Source organism: Mobula birostris, chromosome 19, assembly GCF_030028105.1.
Source record: "Mobula birostris isolate sMobBir1 chromosome 19, sMobBir1.hap1, whole genome shotgun sequence".
Lineage (NCBI taxonomy): Eukaryota > Metazoa > Chordata > Chondrichthyes > Myliobatiformes > Myliobatidae > Mobula > Mobula birostris.
In genome coordinates this window covers 22,393,165-22,416,324 of record NC_092388.1, presented here as the reverse complement: position 1 = coordinate 22,416,324, position 23,160 = coordinate 22,393,165, and the positions used below count along the sequence as shown (strand labels likewise).

At 40.0% G+C, this 23,160-nt stretch overlaps 1 protein-coding gene across 4 annotated transcripts in view; it reads right to left on the bottom strand.

Annotated features, from left to right (window-relative positions):
* The window catches only part of pign (phosphatidylinositol glycan anchor biosynthesis, class N), a 143,768-nt gene that overhangs the window by 104,950 nt on the left and 15,658 nt on the right, over window positions 1-23,160 (bottom strand). For all 4 annotated transcript variants that reach the window (XM_072283343.1, XM_072283342.1, XM_072283344.1 and 1 more), the window contains exons 2-8: window positions 17,337-17,597; window positions 13,099-13,220; window positions 11,922-12,020; window positions 9,604-9,710; window positions 9,154-9,278; window positions 1,969-2,099; window positions 533-649 (exon numbers count right to left, since the gene is read on the bottom strand). In XM_072283343.1, coding sequence (XP_072139444.1) covers window positions 533-649; window positions 1,969-2,099; window positions 9,154-9,278; window positions 9,604-9,710; window positions 11,922-12,020; window positions 13,099-13,220; window positions 17,337-17,557 — 922 coding nt within the window. In that variant the 5' untranslated portion in view covers window positions 17,558-17,597. The remainder of the gene's footprint in view (window positions 1-532; window positions 650-1,968; window positions 2,100-9,153; window positions 9,279-9,603; window positions 9,711-11,921; window positions 12,021-13,098; window positions 13,221-17,336; window positions 17,598-23,160) is intronic.

The following is a 23,160-nucleotide window of genomic DNA, read 5'->3' as shown; positions in this document are numbered from 1 at the left end:
CTAATATTTAGCCGTCATTCATTCTTTGGGGCACTCCTGTTTTCTTGGGTGGCTGCATAGAAAAAGAATTCAGGATGTAATTGTATACATTTCTCTGATATTAAGTGTAACTTTGAAACATTTGAAATTTTTCCACCATGTTGTTCTTCTTTTCATCCCCTAAATTTTAGCTCAGCTCAGTATGAAAAGATTTGCAATAATTACATGGTCCCAACACATTAAGGTGCCAATGTTACTTTTAAAGTGGTTTCAACGTTGGTAACGATGGTATCACAACAGCAATATTGCCCAAAACCTGTAAGCAGGAAGTTGTGAATATTTCACAATTCTTCACCATGTACACTGATTGTTTAAAAGCAGACAGCACTCAGTAAAATTTTTCATATTACAGTATTGACTAAACTGGGTCTTGAGCATTTACAGGCTAAGCGTCAAGTATTTGCAGGCATCTTTGGCATAATTCAAATGCAGATTTTTCTTTTATCAAGAAGACCAGCTTATAAATACTAACATTAAATGAAACTAACCATACCTTGTAGAAAATTATCCTGAAACCGTTGGTTTGAACCTGGCTGAGGCCCATTTATTCCAGCTCCCCAAGTAACAAGTGGGGTGAGGGTTTCTGAAGGGTGCCCTGCACCGTGGGAACCTACATCAACAAAGAAATCAGGAATTAAGACATTTTTCTGATGACCAAGATGTATTGTCATAAGGGACTGGGCTCTGGCTAACTTATAAAGACACTGAGCATTTCTTTTTCCCCCATCTGATCTTTGGCAATTTTTCACACACACGAAAACATCTTCAGAACGAAAAGTTCTTTCTTCCACACAGTGACGTGAAATGGCTTTCATTGATAGCACCCAAGCTCATTTTATTTTGCTGTCTCCAATTTACACCTATAGGTGCGGGGATAGGGAGCGAAAGCTGTGATAGAAGGTCAGAACAGCACTGGAATCAGTCTAAATGTTTTGTTGAAGCCCCCAGTAGTGTCACAACTGAACCATAGCTCAGATGTGAATAAATGCAAATCATTGTAAATGGGCAGGACGGGGTCACTCAATGCTGTTTACATATTAAGCCACTCTGCCCACCCACCCTATTGTACGTACACCACAAATAGTAGTTTTGATAACTGGTTGATCCTAACTGTTTGCTGAATGTCAGTCCTGGGAGAACTTTAATTCCAGACATTGTTCGCTTTAATCTTCCTCCAAAAGTATAATAAGTAAAATAGAGTAATTAAAATATTCAACTGGTATGGGCATTTTGTCTGCTGGTTAATGTGTTCCTCATCCTTTACAAAGGTAGCCATCATTCTCCAAAAAAACCATGCACACACATGGGTGTATCACCACCTGGTGGTGAATGCAAACCGCTACTCAAAAAATTCTGAAAAATAGTTTAATCAGCTGACTGGTGATCACATTGCATTAAATGCTGAGCAAGAGTGAGCTATTGCCACTGCAACAGCAAGCTGTCAGGATCATCTGCAGGTGCAGTTTCTTGAAAAAAACTGATATCACCCACCTATGATAGATTAAATCCCCATCCAACCGAGTCTTGCCAGCTTCTCGCCATCATCAAGCAAGAGGTACAGTAGCCTAAAGTCCCTCACCACAAGGTTCAGGAACAGCTACAATTCCTACAACCATCAGGCTCTTAAACAGACCTGCACATCGTTAACACCCTACCTCAACAATGGAACACTGCCTCCGCACTATCATCGTCCCTGGGGTTTTCTTTGCACTATTCTCTTGCTTTGCCATCTTTTTCTTCACTGTTCAGAAACTTACATATAATTTATATTTCATATGTCATTTGAATTATGTGCCTCTGATTCTGCTGTAAACAAACTTTTAAATTGTGTCTGCATCTCACTGTAGTTGTGCAAATAAACTAGATTTAAATAAATTTAATTTTGCTGTAATAAAAATATCATTAACCAAGACACATCAATGCTCTTACCCCATTCTGTCATCCCATGATCAGATGTGTAGATAAAGGCAGTTTTCTTATCATTTTCATAGAAATTTTCAATGACAGATACGACTTCTTGGATACCTTTATCTACTGTTCGAACATTTTCCTTGTATTCACTGTATAATCAAACGATCAGATTCAGCAGTTAGGAACACCAACTTGTCAATAGCCTTAAAAAAGTAGATAAGCACAGCAGAGTCCTCCGTAAGTGCCTTATCAATATAATTTAACAAGGAGTCACATGAAGTAACATTAGGGCGGATAGCAAAAGGTTGGTCAAAGTTCCTCTTACTTAAAGCTTAAACCATCATTGGAGACTCCAAAAGAGATTCACTGGGTTAATTCCTGAGATAAGAGTTTCCTATCAATTTAAAATAGTTGGATCAGTATCCCTTGTTCAGAAGAACAACTGGTGATCTTATTGAAACATAAAATTCTAATAAGGCATGACAAGGTCATTGTCAACATGTGTCCACCAGTGGAGGGTCTTGAATGAGGGGACATGGTACAAGGGGGAAATTGATCAAAACTGTGGTGAGTAGGAATTTCTTTTCATGAATGGTGGTCTACCTCCTGAATTCTCTACCCCAGATGATTGTGAAGGCAAGATCACTGGGGGTATTTAAAGAGTAAATAGATATGTTTTTGAAAAGATCAAGGAATTAAGAGACACGTGGAATGGGCAGAAAAGAGTAGGTGAGGTTTGAGTCAGTTCACCATGAAGCTTAACAGGTTTGAGGGGCTATGTGGCCAACTCATGTTTTTTTTTTAAAAGGAAAGAGAGAAAGAGTGAGTGGAAGAGATAGAGTGGTTTCAGAATGGAATTCCAGAGCAAGGATTTTTGGCCGTCAAAGACATGGTCATCGGTGGTGGAATAATTGAAATCAGAGTGACAAAAAGACCAAAAGTGGGGAGCATTGAGATCTTGAAGGGATGCAGGAGATCTGCATTGATATCTTGATACAGACTGAAAAGATAGGGAAACATGCCAACGTTAGTCAGAAAGTACATGGGTATTGGCTGAGCTGGACAAAGAAATCAGGATACGGGCGGCAGAGTTTTGGAGTTTACGGAAGGAAGAATAGGAATGCCAACCAAAATTACATTGGAAATGTCAATCTTCAGCAAATGAGCTGAGGCTAGGAGGAGCTGAATGATACTGGGAGGTGGAAGGAGAAAGTAGCGGTGGCAGCTCAGTAATGTATCGGTAATGTAATGCTTTACAGTGCCAGTGATCGGGGTTCAATTCTCACCACTGCCTGTAAAATGTTTGTACATACTCATATTTGTATGTGACCCCTGAGTGCTCCAGATCTCCCCCCCCCCCCGCCCCACAAACATCTCAAAGACATACAGGTTAGTGAGGGTCAGTAAGTTGTGGGCATGTTAGCTCTGAAAGCACGGCAACACTTGCAGGCTGCCTCCAGCACATCCTCGGACTGTATTGGTCATTGACACAAATAATGCGTTTTATTGTATATTTCAATGTTTCAATGTACTTGTGTCAAATAAAGCTTTAAGGTAGCACAAATATGTGATCGATAGTTAGAGAGGAGAATATGTAACAGGACCTGACAACAGCAGAATGGAAAAGCAAGTGGCTTCTTAAAAAACAAACCTGTTAGCCAAATGTCTTTTGTCAATGTATTCAGATGAATAAAAATCCAGAAAGTACAACAAAAGCTAGCATATTGTATAAAAATTCTGAATAGTGATCTGATATTCTGTAAATTACAGAACAGTAGTTCTATTGCACAACTTCAAATGCTCGAGTACAGGAACTAGATGATACATGCAGTTTGAAATGGAATTTTCAACTTTAACAACACAAGCTTTGGTTCAGTCGGAATAAAACAGCTACTAGATTTTAGACCAGGGGTTCCCAACCTTTTTAGTGTTATGGACCCCTACTATAAGCCAAGAGGACAGTGAACTCCAGGTTGGGAAACCCTGTTTTAGACAGTTCAGTAGGAGCGTGCAGCCTTAAATAATAATAAAGCAGATACTCAAACAGAGCCAAAAAGAACTAATGAGCACTTGATCCCACTGTAGCTTTGATGAATATAATGCGGGGAAAGACAACTTAACCTTCCAGTAAAATCACACCTACTAACACTTTTCCAGTAAATCAGATTCAAGAAACCTATTAATCACAAACACTTTATGGACTGGCATGTGGTGTCCTAATTTACAAAATTATGTGCACTACAAAAAAAAATCAGTTGGATTTTGAGTTCTTTAATCAGTATCCCCAGCAACGGAGAAACTGCTGTACCAGGTATACAGAGCTGTCAATGCTTTCAAATTACAGGACTAGGGTACAATGCAAAGAGCTCCGTATGTCACAGACATTTCAGGTTACTGATCCACCATTAGAAGTAACTTACCATATCACTTCAACCCACTAATAATACCTGAAATTTTTATCTCAAAATTTTCCTGAAATATTCCATTAAGTACATATTATAGCTTTTCCACCTCTACTGATCAGAATGACAGTATTTCAGGTGAATGTGTTGCCAATTTCCGAGTTGCACTTCACCCTCACTGACCTCAGACTTTGCATAAACAGCGTGACACAGAAGGAGCTACAGTACAATACCACAAACACTAGAAAGAACCTGGATTATTCCTGTTTGGATTCCACTCCCTCAATGGGAAAGCAGAAACTAAAAACTAAGTGTGCTCAGAAAAATAAAATGCTTTTCCAAAACCATCTCTTCAGCAAATGCCAACGTTCACCGGTGTTGTAGTTACTTTCAAATTCCAAAGTTGCATTTCATTTCGAATGAGGAAGTAGAAAGGAAAAGGATGAAAATCCTGCGTAGTAGTGCAATATCCACAAATATGATGCTCAGAAATGGTAACAATGATAGCACAAAAGACAGCACTGAAATAATCTGCAAAGATACTGCCGATTAGCCAAGTGGGAGGAGAGATCAGCTCAGCTGGGGAAGCTTTCTTTGGAACCCAGAAACAACAAGGAGTAATGTGGAACTTGGTAACTGAAAACTCACTATGTTTAAATAAAAAACAATAAGAGTTAAAAACTACAAAAATATTGCCCGAGAAACAGGAATTGGGGTTAATGACAGAGGATGCACTTCATTCTGTATCATAAATTTTCACAATTCTGTGAACATCAGGTTTGCTCATTAGCTGGAACAATGGACTTCCATCAAAGCAGCTTTCTCACAACAGCCTCTCCATCACTGATCTGCTCTCAGAAACACTGGGAAGGTGACTGCTTTTTCCATCATTTAACTTCTACTGGAAAGCTGGAAATACATTTTTTCCACAATGAAGGATAAAGGTAAAACCATCCCTTGATGCTTATCATAAGGAAGTGCTTCAGCATTTTGCACTGCAATTCATACCCATAAAGAACAGGCAAAATCATCACGGAAATGCAAATGAAAAACTCAACACCATGCATTGGCTGCTCGGGAAAGTTAAATCGCATGAAATCAGGAGAGCTGTTTGATTGGAAAGAGAATTGTCTTGATGACAGAAAGCAGAGGGTGACAGTGGAAGGTCGTTCCTTGGTGGTGAGCCTCAGTGGTCACTGCTAGGAGACAAAACATGTGGTATAGTGGACACTGAAGAAAGTTAACAAGAATTACAGGGAGATAATGATCAGCTTTATAAGTGGGCCAAAGGGTTTAGTTTGAGTAAGTGCAAGGTGTGACATTTTGAGAAGTCAAATCCAGGTAGGGCTTTCATAGTGAATAGTAGGGCCCTGAGGAGTAACACAGGGGGACCTTACAGTGCATGACTCACTGAAAATGGACTCATGGGTAGAGAAGATGGCCAAAAAGGCTTTTGAGATGCTGATCTTCATAAGTCAGGTCATTGAGTAGTAAGGTGATATTCAGTTGTACAGGACATTGGTGAGGCTGCAATTGGCAGTCTTGGGTCACCCTGCTATAGAAAATATGCTTTTAAATTAGAAAGAGAGCAGAAAAAATATAAAAGGATGTTACCAGAATTTGAGGGATAGAGATAAAATGAAAGATCTGACAGATTAAGCCTTTATTCCTTGGACTGCAAGAAAACAAAAGATAATATTACAGTATAAAATCATGTGGGGCATAGATAAAGTCGATGCACTCAGCTGTTTTCCCAGGCTTAGGGAACCAAGGACAGAGGAAATGATTTTAAGGAAAGAAGGAACCATTTAATAGGAACTTGAGGGGCAACGTTTTGGTTTTACACTAAGAGTGGTTTCAATAGGTTAAAGCAAGTGCAACACCAACTTTTAAAAGACATTTGGTCAGGTTCACAGATTGGATAGGTTTAGAAAATGTCGGCAAATGGGACTAGCATGGATGGAGCATCTTGGTCAGCAAGGACCAGTTGGGCTGAAGGGTCTGTTTCCATGTTAAATAACTCTATGATCATTCTATAAAGTAATATTAGAGTTAAGACCATAAGACACAGGAACAGAATTAGGCTGTTAAACCTATAGTGTCTGCTCCGCCATTGCATCATGGATGATCCCCTATACCTGCCGTCTTGCCATAACCTTTGATGCCCTGACCCATCAGGAAACTGTCAATTTTCGCTTTAAATATCCCCACAGTCTAGGCCTCCACAACTGTCTGTGGCAGAGCACTCCACAGATTCACTACCCTCTGACTGAAAAAAATTCCACCTTACCTCTGTTCTAAAGGGTCGCCCCTCAGTTTTGAGGCTGTGCCCTCTAGTTCTGGACACCCCCACCACGGGAAACATCCTCTCCACATCCACCCTGTATATTCCTTTCAACATTTGGTAGGATTCTATGAGATCCTCCCGCATTCTTCTAAATTCCAGTGAGTTCAGGCTCAAAGCTGCCAAACAATCCTCATATGTTAAACCCTTCATTCCCAGAATCATCCTCGTGAACCTCCTCTGGACCCTCTCCAATGACAACACATCCTTTCTGAGATATGGGGCCCAAAACTGTTGACAGTACTCCAAGTGTGGCCTGACTAGTGTCTTATAAAACCTCAGCATTATCTCCTTGCTTTTATATTCTATTCCCCTTGAAAGGAAGGCAAATAAACGTGCATTATAGCAGTGGTGTGCCAAAGAGCATCTCTGGATGCAAAATACGTCGAACCTTGAAGTGGCTGGGCTGTATCAGTGGAAGATCACACCAGATTCCACTCCTGCAAGTAATGATGTGCCACTGAGTGCACAGTCTATCACAGTGGTGACAAATAGTTTTGAGAACATGTGCCCAAATTGGTGATAATCTTCTAAAAATTTCTCTCATGTTTCCTGATAAATTTGAGCAAAGATGATTATTAGTTAATGAATTAGCAACAATAATTATGGACATTGATGAAAAGGGATGAGTCCTGTTGCTTACTTATGCACATTCATTATTTTGTTAATAATAAAAGAATAAGAGACGGATTGAAGTGAATGAAACATTTAAAAAAATGTTCAAAAATTAATATTAATTTTTAAAAACAATTAATTACATCATTTCTAAATAGTGTTGTTATTGTAACTATTTACTATCCAAATACTGATGTGTACATTAGATCTAGGAGTACTTCAAAACTCATCATCCAGTGTCAAGTGTTCTCGCAACCATCTAGCTAGTTGCAAGTATGAGGCTTTTCCTGTGAAAATAACTCACTACCCTCAGGGTGTAAAAACTCGTACGCTGATTCATTTGGCAGTGAAGATATTCATTCTGTATCCTTTTACTATTGGTGGGGCTTAAAGATTTGAAAGGTGGCACTACATGACATGTTTCAACAAAATGTTTGCACATGTCATCATGAGAACGTGAGCTATGGCTTTGCCAGCCATGGAAATAGGCAGACAGCACCTAGTGCTTATCAATTTATCAAAGGTGCTGAGCAAAGTTGATAGGCTGTAACAAAATCCAACATCTGTCCATTCGCTAACAATAACATTCAACTAATAGCTTTGGACATTCAAGACCAATAGGTTTTTTTCTAAAGTTTTTCTGTGCCATGCGACACATCGGGTGACAACCTTGCCTTTTCTCTCGCACTTTTGACTGTTTTTTTTTAACGAGGCCCAGTTGCTAGCTCAATGCTCAACCCAGCACGGATGGAAAGCGTGGAAGCAGTCAGCTGGATTTGAAACCAGGACCATTCGCCTTGAAGTCTGCTGCAGATGCCACTACATCACAGTCAGCTATATAGTCACGATTGCTGCTCTGTATTTTATTGCCGGTAGATTGTATCGTACTTATGATGAAAACCAGACTTTTTTTGAGGAGACATAATAATTGGGGTAAATATCACGGATCTGTTGCATGGAGGAAATTTCTTCCTATTTGCAGATGCAACAGCCATAAAAACAAAATGAGAGCGCATTCTGCTTCTACAAGGGCAAAGCAGTACATTTTGGCTGAAAAGGTCATCGCAATCCTTAGTACTGATGGAAGTTAAACTACAGTATTTGTGAGTTTGAGTTCTCCCCGCGTGGATAAGATTATAAAACAAAATAAATTGAATATCTTGCTTTCAGGACATGAGATGCACTCAGTAGCCAGATTATTATGTACACATGCTCGTTAATGCAAATAGCTAATCAGCCAGTTAAGTGGCAGCAACACAATGCGGAAAAGCATGCAGATATGGTCAAGAGGTTCAGTTGTTGTGCAGACCAAACATCAGGATGGGGAAGATATATGATCCAAGTGACTTTGACTTCAAATGACTGCTGATCACATCTCCTCCCCATTCTGATGTTTGGTTGGAACAACAACTGAACCCTTTGACCATGTCTGCATTGAGTTGCTACCACATGATTGCCTGATTAGATAATGGCATTAACGAGGTGTACGGGTGTACCTAGTAAAGTGGCCACTGAGAGTATTTTGTGTAATGATATATTTTGAATACATATATAGCAAAACACCCACACTCTGTTCTGAACATCAAATCATAAACCATATTACCATGGCAGGTAATACTTATCCTTGCAATAGCTTCCAGCTATTTTTATGTTATTAAATTTCAGCTCAGTTTTATACTGTCTGTTTTGTACTTTTTGTACAATTTTTGAGGTATAATAAAATATTTGCAGCCTTTCAAGCAGGTAACAATATATGAATCTAACAAGCTGCGAAAGCTGAAAAAAATAAAAGGCCAGAAATGGAAGCAAGCAATTTCATTTGAAAAAGATTAAGATAATTACCTTGACTTTGGCCTATGAGCATGTCCATTGGTGTCCAGGCCAAGTAAGTGTAAGAAATAAATAACCTGATTTTCTTTCATTTTCTTTGAAAGTGTTTCATTACTCTTGGCATATTGAAAGAAGTTCTGTTGCAGAAAAAATAGAAAATTGTGGAATTTGTGACAAATTTTAGCCTGCACAATTCAGCAATATTTCTTCTACTGTGACCCCAAAGCATGCTTAAGCCTAGCCCCAGCTTCAGAGAAATACCCAACACCAAGGCCAACTTATCTCATTTTTACAACTTGTGGGACCAAAATCACTGTTAAAAAAATATGCTGTCACTTCATCCTGAAAATTAGATGCAGAAGAGATCAAAAATTATTAAGAAGATAATAAATATTTCCTGGGAAATCCTCAGGAACTCCACACTTATTGTTGATTTGTGTCTAGCCAGAACATTGTGCATACCTTCACTTCATTAAATACCCAAGTGTCTAGTCTTGATGCATCTTCAGCAGCAAAATCCTCTTTTTCAGCTGGGTACATGTGAGTATAAATATGGTCACCACTGGCACCTGTATCACAAGAAATTGAAGTCTTCATTTCAGTGAAATAAAGATAACTTACCACCTGGACATTGGATACACAAAATACATCATGAATCACAACTTTTATGAGAGTCAAAGGCTGGTATTTCAACATTCTGGCAGATTTTTCCCTTGAGGTTGTAAATGTAAGTGAATTTTGCTTGCAACACCATGGTGAATGTTAACAGAGTGTTTGCTTAGGCATCAGTAAAGCAACAAGGGGGCATTAAAATAAGTTTCACTCATTTCCACTGATGACATACACTGTTTTATTTCCACTTATTTGCAGATTTTATGGAATTGTGCATTATTAGAAAATCTATCTCCTTATGTAATTTGAGATGGTGGCGGGGGAATAGCGGAAATTAAGACAGCACACTCTGAAATTGGCTCTTGATTTCTATATTAAAATCTAGTCCAGAAATGCATGTGTATTAAACCTGTGTGAACATTACATGGTGCAGGCAACGCATTGACACGATTCACTCCCTCTCTGAACCTTATTTTCAACTGACAAAGCAAAAAAGATGTAGTTTGGAACTGATAATAGGGAGCACAAAGTCTTATCACTGAGAGAGCAATATTCATACCATATTTCTAGAATATCAGTTTTCTGCAGGAGTTATTCATCCAAAGGTATAGTGGTCATTTACTACAATGGAACAAGGTTTAAGGTTTGAAAGACTTCAGTTACATAGGGTGGGTGGATAAAAATGAATTATTCTCCTTCAAATAAATGAAGCATTAAACAAAAATTAAACTGAGCTGTTCAAAATTACGGAAGTTTTGACTGAACAACAAGCAATAATGTTTTCCAGTAACAGACTTGTTGGTACTAACAGACATGTAAGAAAGGGAACTGGCAAAACAAACAACTGTGGTACGATTTCCAGCATCCGCAGATTTTCTCGTTTGTGAAAATTCGCACATCATGCTTTTGTGATCTGAAAGGCACTACTAAAGAGGGGAGGTGCAATTTGTTTCAATAACTTTCAAGGAGGACTTTTATAAATTGAGGAAGATGTACTAGGGTGGGAGCCACGAGCTGAATAATCAGACCAATCAGATAGTACTTTCAATGAGCCTCCATGGAGTGTTGTGCTGTAACATCCTACTTCACAATGCAAGAAGAAAGGTTGCTAAAATGATACTATATTGATAACCAGCTTTCTCAACAGAGACATAAACTGAAGCATAAACAGCTTTGTGTCATTGTCCCACCATTCGATATGATCATGGCAGAAGCTATGCCTTATCCATTTTCCAGTTGCTTGTCAATCCCCACAGCTCTCTGATTCCTTGTCTAGTCCTTATCCTAAGACTACGCCCCTATTTCTGGAACTGCAGTGAAAGGAAACAGCTTGGGAGCATCCACCCTATCAGTCTCTTTCAGAATGTTGGAAAGGCAGAAAACTGCTTTTCCTACCACAAACTCTGTTCTTCTCCCAGTCTTTGTGTGTATTCAATCTCAAGATCAGCTTCCAACCACCTTCTGATCCTTTACTTGGACTGTCTCCATCTACCCACCCCTTTAAGGTCACCTACCTTTTAGTTGATCCTACCCTTTAGTTGATGAAACCTTCATCTACATTTTCATTACTTCCAGACAACTAGTCAAGATTCTCTTGCCTTTCCTTCCATTTCCCATTCTCTATAAAGAAAAACTCCACTGTCATATCACACTACACACCAATTCACCCATCACACTGTGCCAATTCCCAAACGACACCTTGATTTTTAACATTTTCTTCTTGGTTTTCATATCTCTCCACAGATCAACTCATCCTTTTCTCTGAAAGCCCCTTTTGCTCTACAAGCATTCTGGAACTCTTCTAATTCTGAACTCATGAATGTTCTTGAATGTAACCACTCTACATCTGGCAAGGGAGCCTTCAGTGGCCAAGGCACAAAACTTTGGAATAAAAGATGAAAATACTGGAAACACTCAGCAGGTCATGCTGAGAAACCAATATGAAGTGTTTACTTGGTTATGCTTTCCACAGATTCTCCCTGATCTGCAAAGCGCTGTCATTATCTTCTGCTGTTATTTCAGAATACTAACATCTAAAGTATTGTTTAAAAAATGACTAAACTCTGGAATTGGATCCCAAAACCTCCCACCTCTCCTCCTTCCCTGTAACTTACCTGTTTAAAAGGAAATAATTTTTTTTTTAACAGTTTGCATTGAGGTTTACCTACCTTTTGCAAACATTGGTAAAATGTCAGGGCTTCCCCAGCACCAGGTGTGTCTGCTCTCATTAAAAACAGAATCAAATTCAACTGGGTTCTCTTTCCAACCTGCAGGAATTTAAAAAAAGTGTTTGCAAAAAGCCATATTTGATTAGAAGCTAAATATAGCAAAATAACTTCTATTAATCTAGCAGGTCTGAGTATCAGAAGTTAAATCAGTAAATTTTCTAAATGCTCAGCTGAAGGTCTTTAATCCAAGACCCTTGCTTTTTCCTTCTCATTCAGAGATTTTCCAACATGTACTGATTTTGCTTCCGAAATTCACAGTTTAGATATCAACTCTTTCTGAATTGCAGCCATAATAAAAAGCTAGCAATCTCACACATTATTTATTTTTGGTTATGCTTAACTATTTGTTGCAAAATGTTTGTTTATGTATTTATTTATTGAGACACAACATGGAGTAGGCCCTTCTGGACCTTCGAGCCACGCCACCCATCAATCCGCCAATTTCATCCTAGTCTACTCATGGGACAATTTACAATACTAATTAACTTATGAACCAGTACGTCTTTGGACTGTGGGAGGAAGCTGAAGTACCCAGAGGAAACCCACACGGTCACTCAGAAAACATACAAACTTCTTACAGGCAGCATCAGGAATTGAACTCAGGCTGCCTGTACTGTGAAGTGTTGTGCTAACCACTACGCTATCGTGCTGAACTTCTGCTTTGATAAAATATTATAAACAATGTCACCTGCATCAGCACTAAAATCACTGACAAAATAATACTACTAACCTATATTTGTGGGTAAAAAAAAATAAAAACTATACCCAAGTTGAAACAAAATGTTTAAAATAATGATTATCTTTCTGCAAAACAGATTAAAGGTCATTGAAATAAACTGCATGAAATCTTGTTAAAACAAAAAGCAAAATGTGTGGTTCTGACAAAAATTTGGGCAATGAGTATTAAACTGCACAGTGAAATGCTAAGTAAACTTTAATTTGCCATCTCACAAAACAAAAAGGACAGTAATCTCTCCCTGATGTTAAGCAGTTACAAAAGATAATCATTCCTAGGAGAAAATATTGTTTTTTAAAATTTTTTTATACATCCTCATTTCTTTCTTATAGCACACGATTTGATTCAGTAAAATATAAGAACTAATTAAGTACTGCATACCTTTAGCAACAGCACTGACATCTTCATAAAACCCTGCAATCAAAGCCACGTGACCAGGCCTGGATTCAGTGGGAACTCTTGTGTGAGACACACCCCAACTTCCTCTCCCCTTGATCACATCCCTGAATGGAGAATATAATATGCTTTTAATATTGTAATAATGTTTTTACTGTTGACAATGAAAATAAAAACCTAACAGAACTTTATTGATCCTGAACTTGAGTAGATTACATGCCAATTTGTTACTGAATTCTCCTTATGACATAGAAGGAATCATTCAGCCTCTCAAATCTATACTAGCTGTCAGAGCCATCCTATCAATCATATCCACCCACTTACTTTCCTGTAAGCTATTCTCCCTCAAGTGCTCATTAACTACATCCCAATTCACCTATCCCCAGCTTACACTCAGGGTAATTTTCAACCATCTTTGGGACATGGTCGTGGGGAGCAATTGGAGCAGCTGGGGGTGGGGAGGTTTTGGGGGGAAACACAAGGTTGAACATGAAGAGTCCATGCAGAGAGCAACTGGATGTCAGAATGGAGCAGGGGCTGCTGAAGCTGAGAGGCAGCGGTACGACCTGCTGCACCACTATACTACCATGGTACAAGCTTTCCCTCCTCCTCTCCTAATTATAAAGGCGTCAGAACTAAAGTGCAAATTCGTCATTTCTGAGCCCGATCATGAAGAAAAATTAATTAATTCAAATTAATTATAACGAACTTCTGGGAACTGACAGGCAAGTGATGAGCACTGCTTTTAGCAGAATTTAAGCAGACCTTTCTTTTTTATGAATTAGTAAAGCAAACACTTGTGCCAGGGGAGGAAAAGTGTTTTGGACATGTTTTGAATGGCTGGTCTCCACTGCAGAATGAGCAGGTCGTCAAGGCTGTCCTTTTTGAATCATACTGAGAGAGCACCACATTCTCAGAGGTATAGACATACCCACAAGGTACTAGTCAAATCTCCATCTGCTTGCTGTGCTGAACTGAAAAAAAAATGGAATGATGGGCCTCAGGCAAAATGAATCCTTCAGTCATCATCTGTCATTTATCATACCTGTTACTTGTTGAGTCTTAATGTGATTTTACAGAGAGAATAACAGTCCCAATATGTGCATAATCTGATGGTATTTTTCAAGACATAAAGATATAAACAAACTGTTATCTTCATCAGCAGAAAAAGATTATGTGCTTTTCTCCATTATGCTTAACCTACTGCAATATTCCACCCCAAACCATCCATCTTTTTGCTTAATATCATGGGTGGGGGAAGTCAGTGTTTGGCTTTTAGAAGCAACTTTAATTCATAACATAGCCTGGATAATATGAGCTTGCTGCTCTACATTGTAAAACTTCCAAGGGCTTATAAGTGCCTTGAGATATTTTAATATACACTTGACCATTAAACATACGAACACACACACACACACACACATATATATATAACAAAAAATATACTTCTTCCTATATATATATAGGAAGAAGTATATTTTTTGTGTGTTATTAGTTTAGGCAGTTTGGGTTTGTCTATTATTGTAACTTAGAAGATCAGACCACACTTTATGAGTAACTAATGCAGAAAACCAGGTAATTGCAAAGGGTTCACAAACTTTTTCTTGTGTGTACTTATAAAATGTGGTCTGATCTTCATCCAGGTCACAATAATAGACAAACACAATCCGTCTAAACTAATAACACACAAAAAATTGTACTTCTTCTCTTCAATACTGAGTAAACCATTTAAACAATCACAGTCTAGGTTTTAAAAAAGTATCTGAACCTCTGGGGTAATGCCTTCTATAAAAGCTATTTGGAGTCAGGTGTTCCAATCAATGAGATGAGATTGGAGGTGTGGGTTGTATAGGTGCCCTGCCCTATAAAAAAAGACACACAAAGCCAGGTTACTGACAGACCCTGCTCTTCTTAAGAAAGATCTGTTTATGTGCACCATGCCTTGATCAAAACAACTTTCAGAGGACCTTAGAAGAATTATAGAGATGCACGAAGCTGGAAAAGGCTAGAAAAGCATTTCTAAAGATCTGAGTGTTCATCAGTCCACAGTAAGAGAAATTGTCTGCAAATGGAGGAAATTCAGAACAGTTGTTACTCTCCCTAGGAGTGGATGTCCTGCAAAGCTCACAATGTGCAATGCTGGAGGTGAAAGAGAAGCCAAGGGTAACAGCATAAGACCTGCAGAAATCTCTAGGACTTGCTAGTTCACGTGTCCACTATAAGAAAAACGTTGAACAAGCATAGTGTTCATGGAAGGACATCACGGAGGAAACTACTGCTCTCCAAATAAAACACTGCTACAAGTCTCAAGTTTGCAAAAGACCACCTGGATGTTCCACAGTCCTTCTGGGACAGTGTTTTGTGGACAGATGAGACAAAAGTTGAATGTTTTGGCAGAATTGCACACTGATATGTTTGGATGAAAACAGGCACTGCACACCAATACCAAAATTTCATTCCAACTGTGAAGAATGGTAGAAGGAGCATCATGGTTTGGGGTGGCTTTGCTACCTCAGGGCCTGGACAACTTGCATTTGTTGAGGGAACAATGAATTAAAAATTGTATCAAGATAATTTACAGGAAAATGTCAGGGTAGCCATCCGTCACCTGAAGATTAATAGAAGTTGGATGATCAGCAAGGCAATGATCCGAAACACAAGAGTAAATCAACAACAGAAAGGTTCAAACAGAAGAAAATTTGTGTTTTGGAATGGCCAAGTCAGGGTCTAGACCTTAACCCAATTGAAATGCTGCGGCATGGCTGAACAGGGCTGTCCCAGAGTATCCCAGAAATATTGATGAACTGTTTTGTATGGAGCAATGATCTAAAACTCCTCCCCATTGTGCAAGTCTGATCAGCAGCTACAGGAAAAGTTTGGTGGAGGTTGTTGCTGCTAAAGGAGGTTTTACTAGTTATTAAATACAAGGGTTCACATACTTTTCCAAGCCTGGATGGTAAATGATTCAATAATTTGTTCAATAAAGACATGAAAAGTACCATTGTTTGTGTGTTATTAGTTTAGGCAGATTCTGTTTGTCTATTATTGTGACTTAGATGATGACCAGACCACATTTTATGAGTAATTAATGCAGAAAACCAGGTAATTGCAAATGGTCCACAAACTTTTTCTTGCAACTGTATATAATTTCCTATCTATCTATTTATTGAGATACAGCGTGGGATAGATCCTTCTAGCCCTTCGAGCCACGCCGCCTAGCAATCCCCCGATTTAATCCTAGCCTTATCAAGGACAATTTAGAGTAACCAATTAACATACCAACCAGTACGTCTTTGGACAGTGGGAGGAAACCAGAGCACCCGGAGGAAACCCACGTGGTCACGAGGAGAACGTGGAACTCCTTACGGGCAGTGGCAGGAACTGAACATGTGTTGCCTATACCGTAGAGCGTTGCACTAACCACTGCACGACCATTAATCTTAAAATAGATCGATAGTGATAGACTATTTTTATAGATTTTTACAGTTTATTAATTTTCTCCACTTTTAACAATGTTTGAATTTCGTGCACTGGTGTTGTCCAAGCATTTATACCTCATTTTTTAAAAAAATGATCTACTTATTTGGATCCAGCACAGAATAGGCCCTTTTGATCCGGCAGCAAACTGAATTTTCATTATTGCTTTTTGAAGCTTTGCCAGTAACTGCTTTGTTTTTCAAAAATAAAACACTGGAGATGTCATAAATGAGCACCACTCAAGGACCAACACTAGGGAGAAAACAGCAATTTTCTGGCATATACCGTACCAGGGCAATGATGCTCACAATGAACAGCAAAAACAAAAACAGCCTATAAAAAACTAGCAAGTCTACAGGGCAGATCTTTCCTTTTCAAATGTCAGTTCAAAAGGATTCCTCATTTCAGGCAACTACAAAGTCATCAAGCTCACAGAGCTCCTCATCATGTTAGAGAAGTCAGATCCATAGCAAACCAGGAAGGCAAAAGGATGCCAAATGGAAACTTTATAAGGGATGGATTGTACACAAATAATATGCTGTCAAATATATATATTCTATTCATCTAAACTACTCAATCATTGGTAAGCTCTACATTATAGGCAAGTTTTTTCTGCATTCCCTTTGAATAATTCAATTAATGTCATATATTATGGTGGCAATTTTCATTCTCCAAAACATGTAAAAATTATATTCTCTACACACTAACTTAAGATCTGTGTTTTCTCTGATCTTCACGATTCATACCGGAGAAATGGTGAACGCGTCTGGCCATTCATATCCAGCTCAAAAAATGTATCCGCCCGCAATCCATCAGCAACAAAGAGGACAAGGCGCTTTGCCGGTGGAGAATGTGGCACTCGATGTGGGGTAGTTCCGTGGACCAGTGGTGAGGTAAAATAGATGTCAAAAATGGAGGCAAAGAAAACAAGATGCACAAGAAAGCCAATCAGGAAAAATGCCAGCATCTCTTCAGGTGTAAAACCACACACTTCATTCAAAGCGAAACTGAAAAACAAAAGGGAAGTATTTCACAAGAAAGTTTGAACACAGTAACACTATATGGATTTATTTGTATTTTTTTATAATGCATGCTTAAGCATTAAGAGATATAAAATATAAATAATCACTTCACTGTTCTTTTTAAGACAAAAGTAAATTAAATAAGGAGAATGATATTTATTCTACACTCCTGCAAAATGTGGGCAAATGGGACCAGCTTAGATCAGCATCTTGGCCAGCATAGACCATTTGGGCTGAAGGATACGTTTACACACTGTATGAGCTATGACTCTATGACTTTGAAAGTAATGGCTTTCAAAGCTGCAGAAAGATGTAAACTCCAACAGCTCCATCATGATGCCTCCCAGCATTGAAGACACCTTCAAAAGGCGATGCCTGAAGAAGGTATCATTCATCATTAAGGACCCCCAACACCCTCTTCTTATTACTACCATTCAGGAGTAGATTGAGGAGCTTGAAAACACGCACTCAACGTTTCAGGAACAGCTTCTTCCACTCTGCATCAGATTTCTGAATGAACGACAAACTCGCAAAATAACAAATTTTACACACAACATATGCCAGTGATATTAAAACTGATACTGATTCCAACTGTGGCTTTATAACTTGTGTGTAATTTTAAAGTCAATATAACCACAGAAAGTAAATGAGAAAGAAGAAATAATTTAGTTCATCAAGTTAAGCCTGCACCACCACCCAATTCTTAATATGTACCTTTGCAGCTCTGAGACACTAAATTGCAAATCAAGCCAAGTCAACTCATCAGCCAAGTTCAGTTGGTTATTCAGTAATAAATGAGTGACCTTACCCTTTTGTAGCCCAAGGTTACAGGGTCAACTGCAGTTCAACTGCTACTGTTTCAGCTAATTTCAACTATCATTCCATGGAGAGATCTGATAGGCATGAAATAATGGCAAACAAATCTAGAAATGTTTACTTTTAAGATGTGCTTCATTTCTTCCAATAAATGGAATGAGCTGTCCACTGCCAAGTAAACACGAAGAAGGTTCCAATCTCCTCTTTAGATTTCAGTGCCAGCTGAAATCCCTAACCTATGACATCTGACACGAAGGAGCCTTCCCAAAGTCAGTGTATCGCAAGCTAATTAAAAGCAGTAGAACTACTTCTTAGAGTACACAATTCTACAGTGGCAACAAAAAGACATGAGGGATGTGGGTGGAGAGCCATACCAACAAATTTTCAAAGATAGTAATGATGGACAAACTAAGCCCACATTAAGTGACAAGCACAGAGGATATCTAAATGAGGGAAGCAAAGTTTATATGGAAGCAGAGTTTAAGAGAGAAACAGGGACAATAAGCACAATGAAGAGAGCAAGGAATTGAGCAAAGGAAGCAGAAGGGAGCGTTCCTTTTGCGTACCACAGTACTGAGGGGACATTGGATTGTGTACAGTCAGGCGATAAAAAAAACATTTTGTGTGTGTTGCTCCAATCAAAAGACGTTACAGTAAGTGGAGTGGCCACGTGGGATCAGCCATTGTGTAAGTGGGGCAGTGTTTGGAGTGGGGAGTTGAGACATTGGTTTAGCGAAACTTCAGTAAGGAGAGGCGCAGGACATAATGAAAAACAAATCTACCTTCCTTTCTTATTGCACATTCCGAGCAGTGGAGATGCCAAACAGGACACTGGAATGGCCCTTGTGCGGGATGTGGGAAGGCAGCGTCCCTGAAGATGACACCTGCAAGAAGTACATCCAGCCGCAGCTTCTAACAGACCGCGTTAAAGAGTTAGAGTTGGAGCTGGAGCTGGAACTGGACAAACTCCAGATGACTCAGGAAGATGAGGGGTTGATAGACAGGACATACAGAGAGATAGTTAAACTCAAAGTGCAGGACACAGTAACTGGGTGACCGCCAGGAGGGGGGAAGGGGAGAGGCAGCCAGTGTAGAGTATTCCTGTGGCCGTTCCCCTCCACAACAAGTACACTGTTTTGGAGAGTGTTGGGCGGGATGACCTAGCAGAGGAAAGCAGCAACTGTCAGGTCTCTGGCACTGAGTCTGGCTCTGTGGCTTAGAAGGGAAGTGGGAAGAAGGGGCAAGCTGTAGTGATAAGGGATTCAATGGTTGGTAGACCAGAAAGGATGTTCTGTGGATGAGAATGAGATTCCTAGATGATTTTTTTGCCTCCCGGGTGCCAGAATCAGAGACATCTCAGATCAAGTCCACTGCATTCTACATAGGGAGGGTGAGCAGCCAGAGGTCGTGGCTCACATTGGTACCAATGACATAGGCAGGATGGGTGATGAGGTGCTGCAGGGAGTTAAGTGCTAAGTTACCAGATAGGACCTCTAGGGTTGTGATTTCAGGATTGCTGTCCATACCATGTGCTACCGAGGTCAGAAGTAAGAAGATCATACAGTTTAACACATGGCTATGGATTTGGTGAGGAGGAAGTGCCTCAGATTTTTGCATCAGGGAAGGTGGAACATATACATAAGGGATGGGTTGTACCTGATCTGGAAGGGGGCTGCTATCCTAGCGGGAAAGTTTGCTAGTGCTTCAGTGGGTGACTTAAACTAGGGTTGCTGGGTTGTGAACCAGAGCACCAGAACAGATATTGAAGCGGTTGTGGAGGAAGATGTTGTTAAAACCACATGCAAGGTCAGGAATGAAAATGTCGAGCATGGTGGGAGTAATGTTCTGAGCTGCATACATTTCAATGCAGGGAAGATTGTATGAAAGGTGGTTGAGCTTAGGGCATGGATCAGCACATGGAATTATGATATTGTAGCCATTAGTGAGACTTGGTTGCAGAACAATATTTTGGGGTTTCATTGTTTTAGATGTGATAGAGCAGAGGGATTGAAAGAAGATAGTGGTATTACTAGTCAGGGAAAATGTCATGGTAGTGCTCAGTCAGGACAGACTGGAGAGCCTGTCGAGTGAAGTTTATGGGTAGAACTGACGAACAGGAAAGATATGACCACGCTAATGGGATTATATAATAGGCCATCCAATAGCCCGCGGATGTATAGAGAGATCACAGGCTTTTACAAGAAACATAACGTTTGTGATGGTACATATCTGCTGGGAATACCATACTGCAAAAAGACTAGATGGGAAAAAGTTTGTCAAATGTGTTCAGGGAAGTATCCTTCATCTGTACGTAGAAGTCTAAACTAGAGAGTGCGATACTAGATTCCTACTGCGGAATGAGACAGGGCAGGTGACAGAAGTTTGTAGGGGAACACAGTGCATCTAGTGATCAAAATGTCATTTTTGTAATGATGTTACGAAAATGTAATGACGTTAAAGGATACATCAGACCTTTAGGTTGAGATTCTAAATTGGAGAAAGGCCAATTTTGATAGTATCAGAATAGATCTGGCAAGTGTGGATTGGGCCAGGCTGTTTTCTGGCACCTTGGTTTTCAAGAGATATTGAGGCCCTGATTAAGAAAAAGGAGAGGCATTGCAGGTAAAGGCAAGCAGGAACAAAGGAGGTATTGAGGAGTATAAGAAATGCAAGAGAACACAAGAAGGAAATCAAGAGGGCTAAAAGAAGACAAGGTGAAGGAGAATCCTAAGGGCCTGTGCAGAGATATTAAGAACAAAAAGATAGCAAGGGACCAAATTGGTTCTCTGGAAGAGCAGAGTAGTAATCTATGCTTGGAGCCAAGAGATGGGAGAAGATCTTAAATAGATTTTTTTTTTGCATCTGTATTTATTCAGGAGATGGACAGAGAGTTTATAGAAGTGAGGCAATGCAAATGTGAGGTTATGGATCTTATACAGATTACGGAGAAGGAGGTTTGCTGTCTTGAGACAAATTAGGGTGGATAAACCCGGAGTGTCCAACAATGTATTCTCTCAGACCCTGTGGGAGGTTAGTGCAGAAACTGCAGGGGCCCTAGCAGAGATATCTAAAACATTCTTAGCCACTGGTAAGGTGCCAGAGGATCAGAGGACAGCTTACATTCTTCTGTTGTTTCAGGAAGTCTCTAAGGATAAGCCAGGAAGTTATAGTCCAGTGAGCCTGACATCAGCAGTGGGAAAGTATTCTAATGGACCGGATATATAAGTATTTGGATGGACAGGGACTGATTCGGGATGGCCAACATGGCTTTGTGTGTGGTTAAGTTGTGTTTAACCAATTTTACAGACATTTTCGAGGAAATTACCAGCTAAGTTGATGAAGTCAAGGAAATGGATGTGTCCACATGGACCTTAACAAGACCTTTGCCAGGGTATCGGATGGAAGTTCGTCAAGAAGGTTCAGTCTCTTGGCATTCAAATGAGGTGGTAAATTGGAATAGACACTGGCTTTGTGGGAAAAGTCGGAGCCTTTGTAGATGGTTGCTCCTCTGACTGGAGGCCTGTGACTAATGGTGTATTGGATTGGTGCTAGGTCTGCTGTTGTTTGTCACCTATATAAACGATCTGGGTGACAACGTAATACACATTACCTGCAGAAAACACCAGAATTGGGGTTTAGTGGTCAGCAAGGAAGATTATCAAAGCTTGCAGTGGGATCTGGACCAGCTGAAAAAAAAAAATTGGCTGATAAATGGCAGATTAATTTAATGCAGACAAGTGCGAGGTGTTGCACTTTGGGAGGACCAACCATGACAGGACTTACTCAATGAAAATAGGGCACTGAGGAGTGTGGTAGAGCAGAGGGATCTGGGAAGTCAGATCTGTAATTCCTTGAAAGTAGCATCACAGGTAGATGGGGTTGTAAAGAAAGCTTTTAGAACATTGGCATTCATAAATCAATGTATTTATGAAGCAAGGATCGCTCCCTACGCAGTTCCCTTGTCCGTTCGTCCCTCCCCACTGATCTTCCTCCTGCACTGATCCTCGCAAGCAAAACAAGTGCTGCACCTGCCCTTACACCTCCTCCCTCAATACCATTCAGGGTCACAAACAGTCCTTTCAGTTGAGGCGACACTTCAATTGTGAGTCTGTTGGGGTTGTATACCATGTCCAGTGCTCCCGGTGTGGCCTTTCTGTATGAGACCGACGTAGTTTGGGAGACTGCTTTGCTAAGAATCTACGCTCCATCTGCCAGAGAAAGCAGGATCTCCCAGTGGCCACCCATTTTAATTCCACTTTGCATTCCCATTCCTATATGTCCGTCCATGGCCACCTCCACTGTCGTGATGAGGCCACACTTAGGTTGGAGAAACACCACCTTTTATTCTGTTAGGGTAGCCTCCAACCTGAACATCGATTTCTCAAAGTACCGACAATGTGCCACACGCCTCGCCCCTCTCCTCCACCATTTCCCATCCTTTTCCCTCTCTCACCTTATCGCCTTGCCCACTCATTATCTCCCTCAGATGTTCCTCCCACTTTTTCATTCTTCCATGGCGTTCTGACTCTTGCACCAATCAACTTCCCAGCTCTTTACTTCATCCCTCCATCTTCCGGTTTCACCTATCACCTTCTGTTGCTCTCTCCCCTCCCCCACCATTTAAATCTATTCCTCAGCTTTTTTTCTCCAGTCCTGCCAAAGGGTTTTGGCCTGAAACGTCAGCTGTACTCTTTTCCGTAGATGCTGCCTGGCCTGCTGAGTTCCTCCAGCA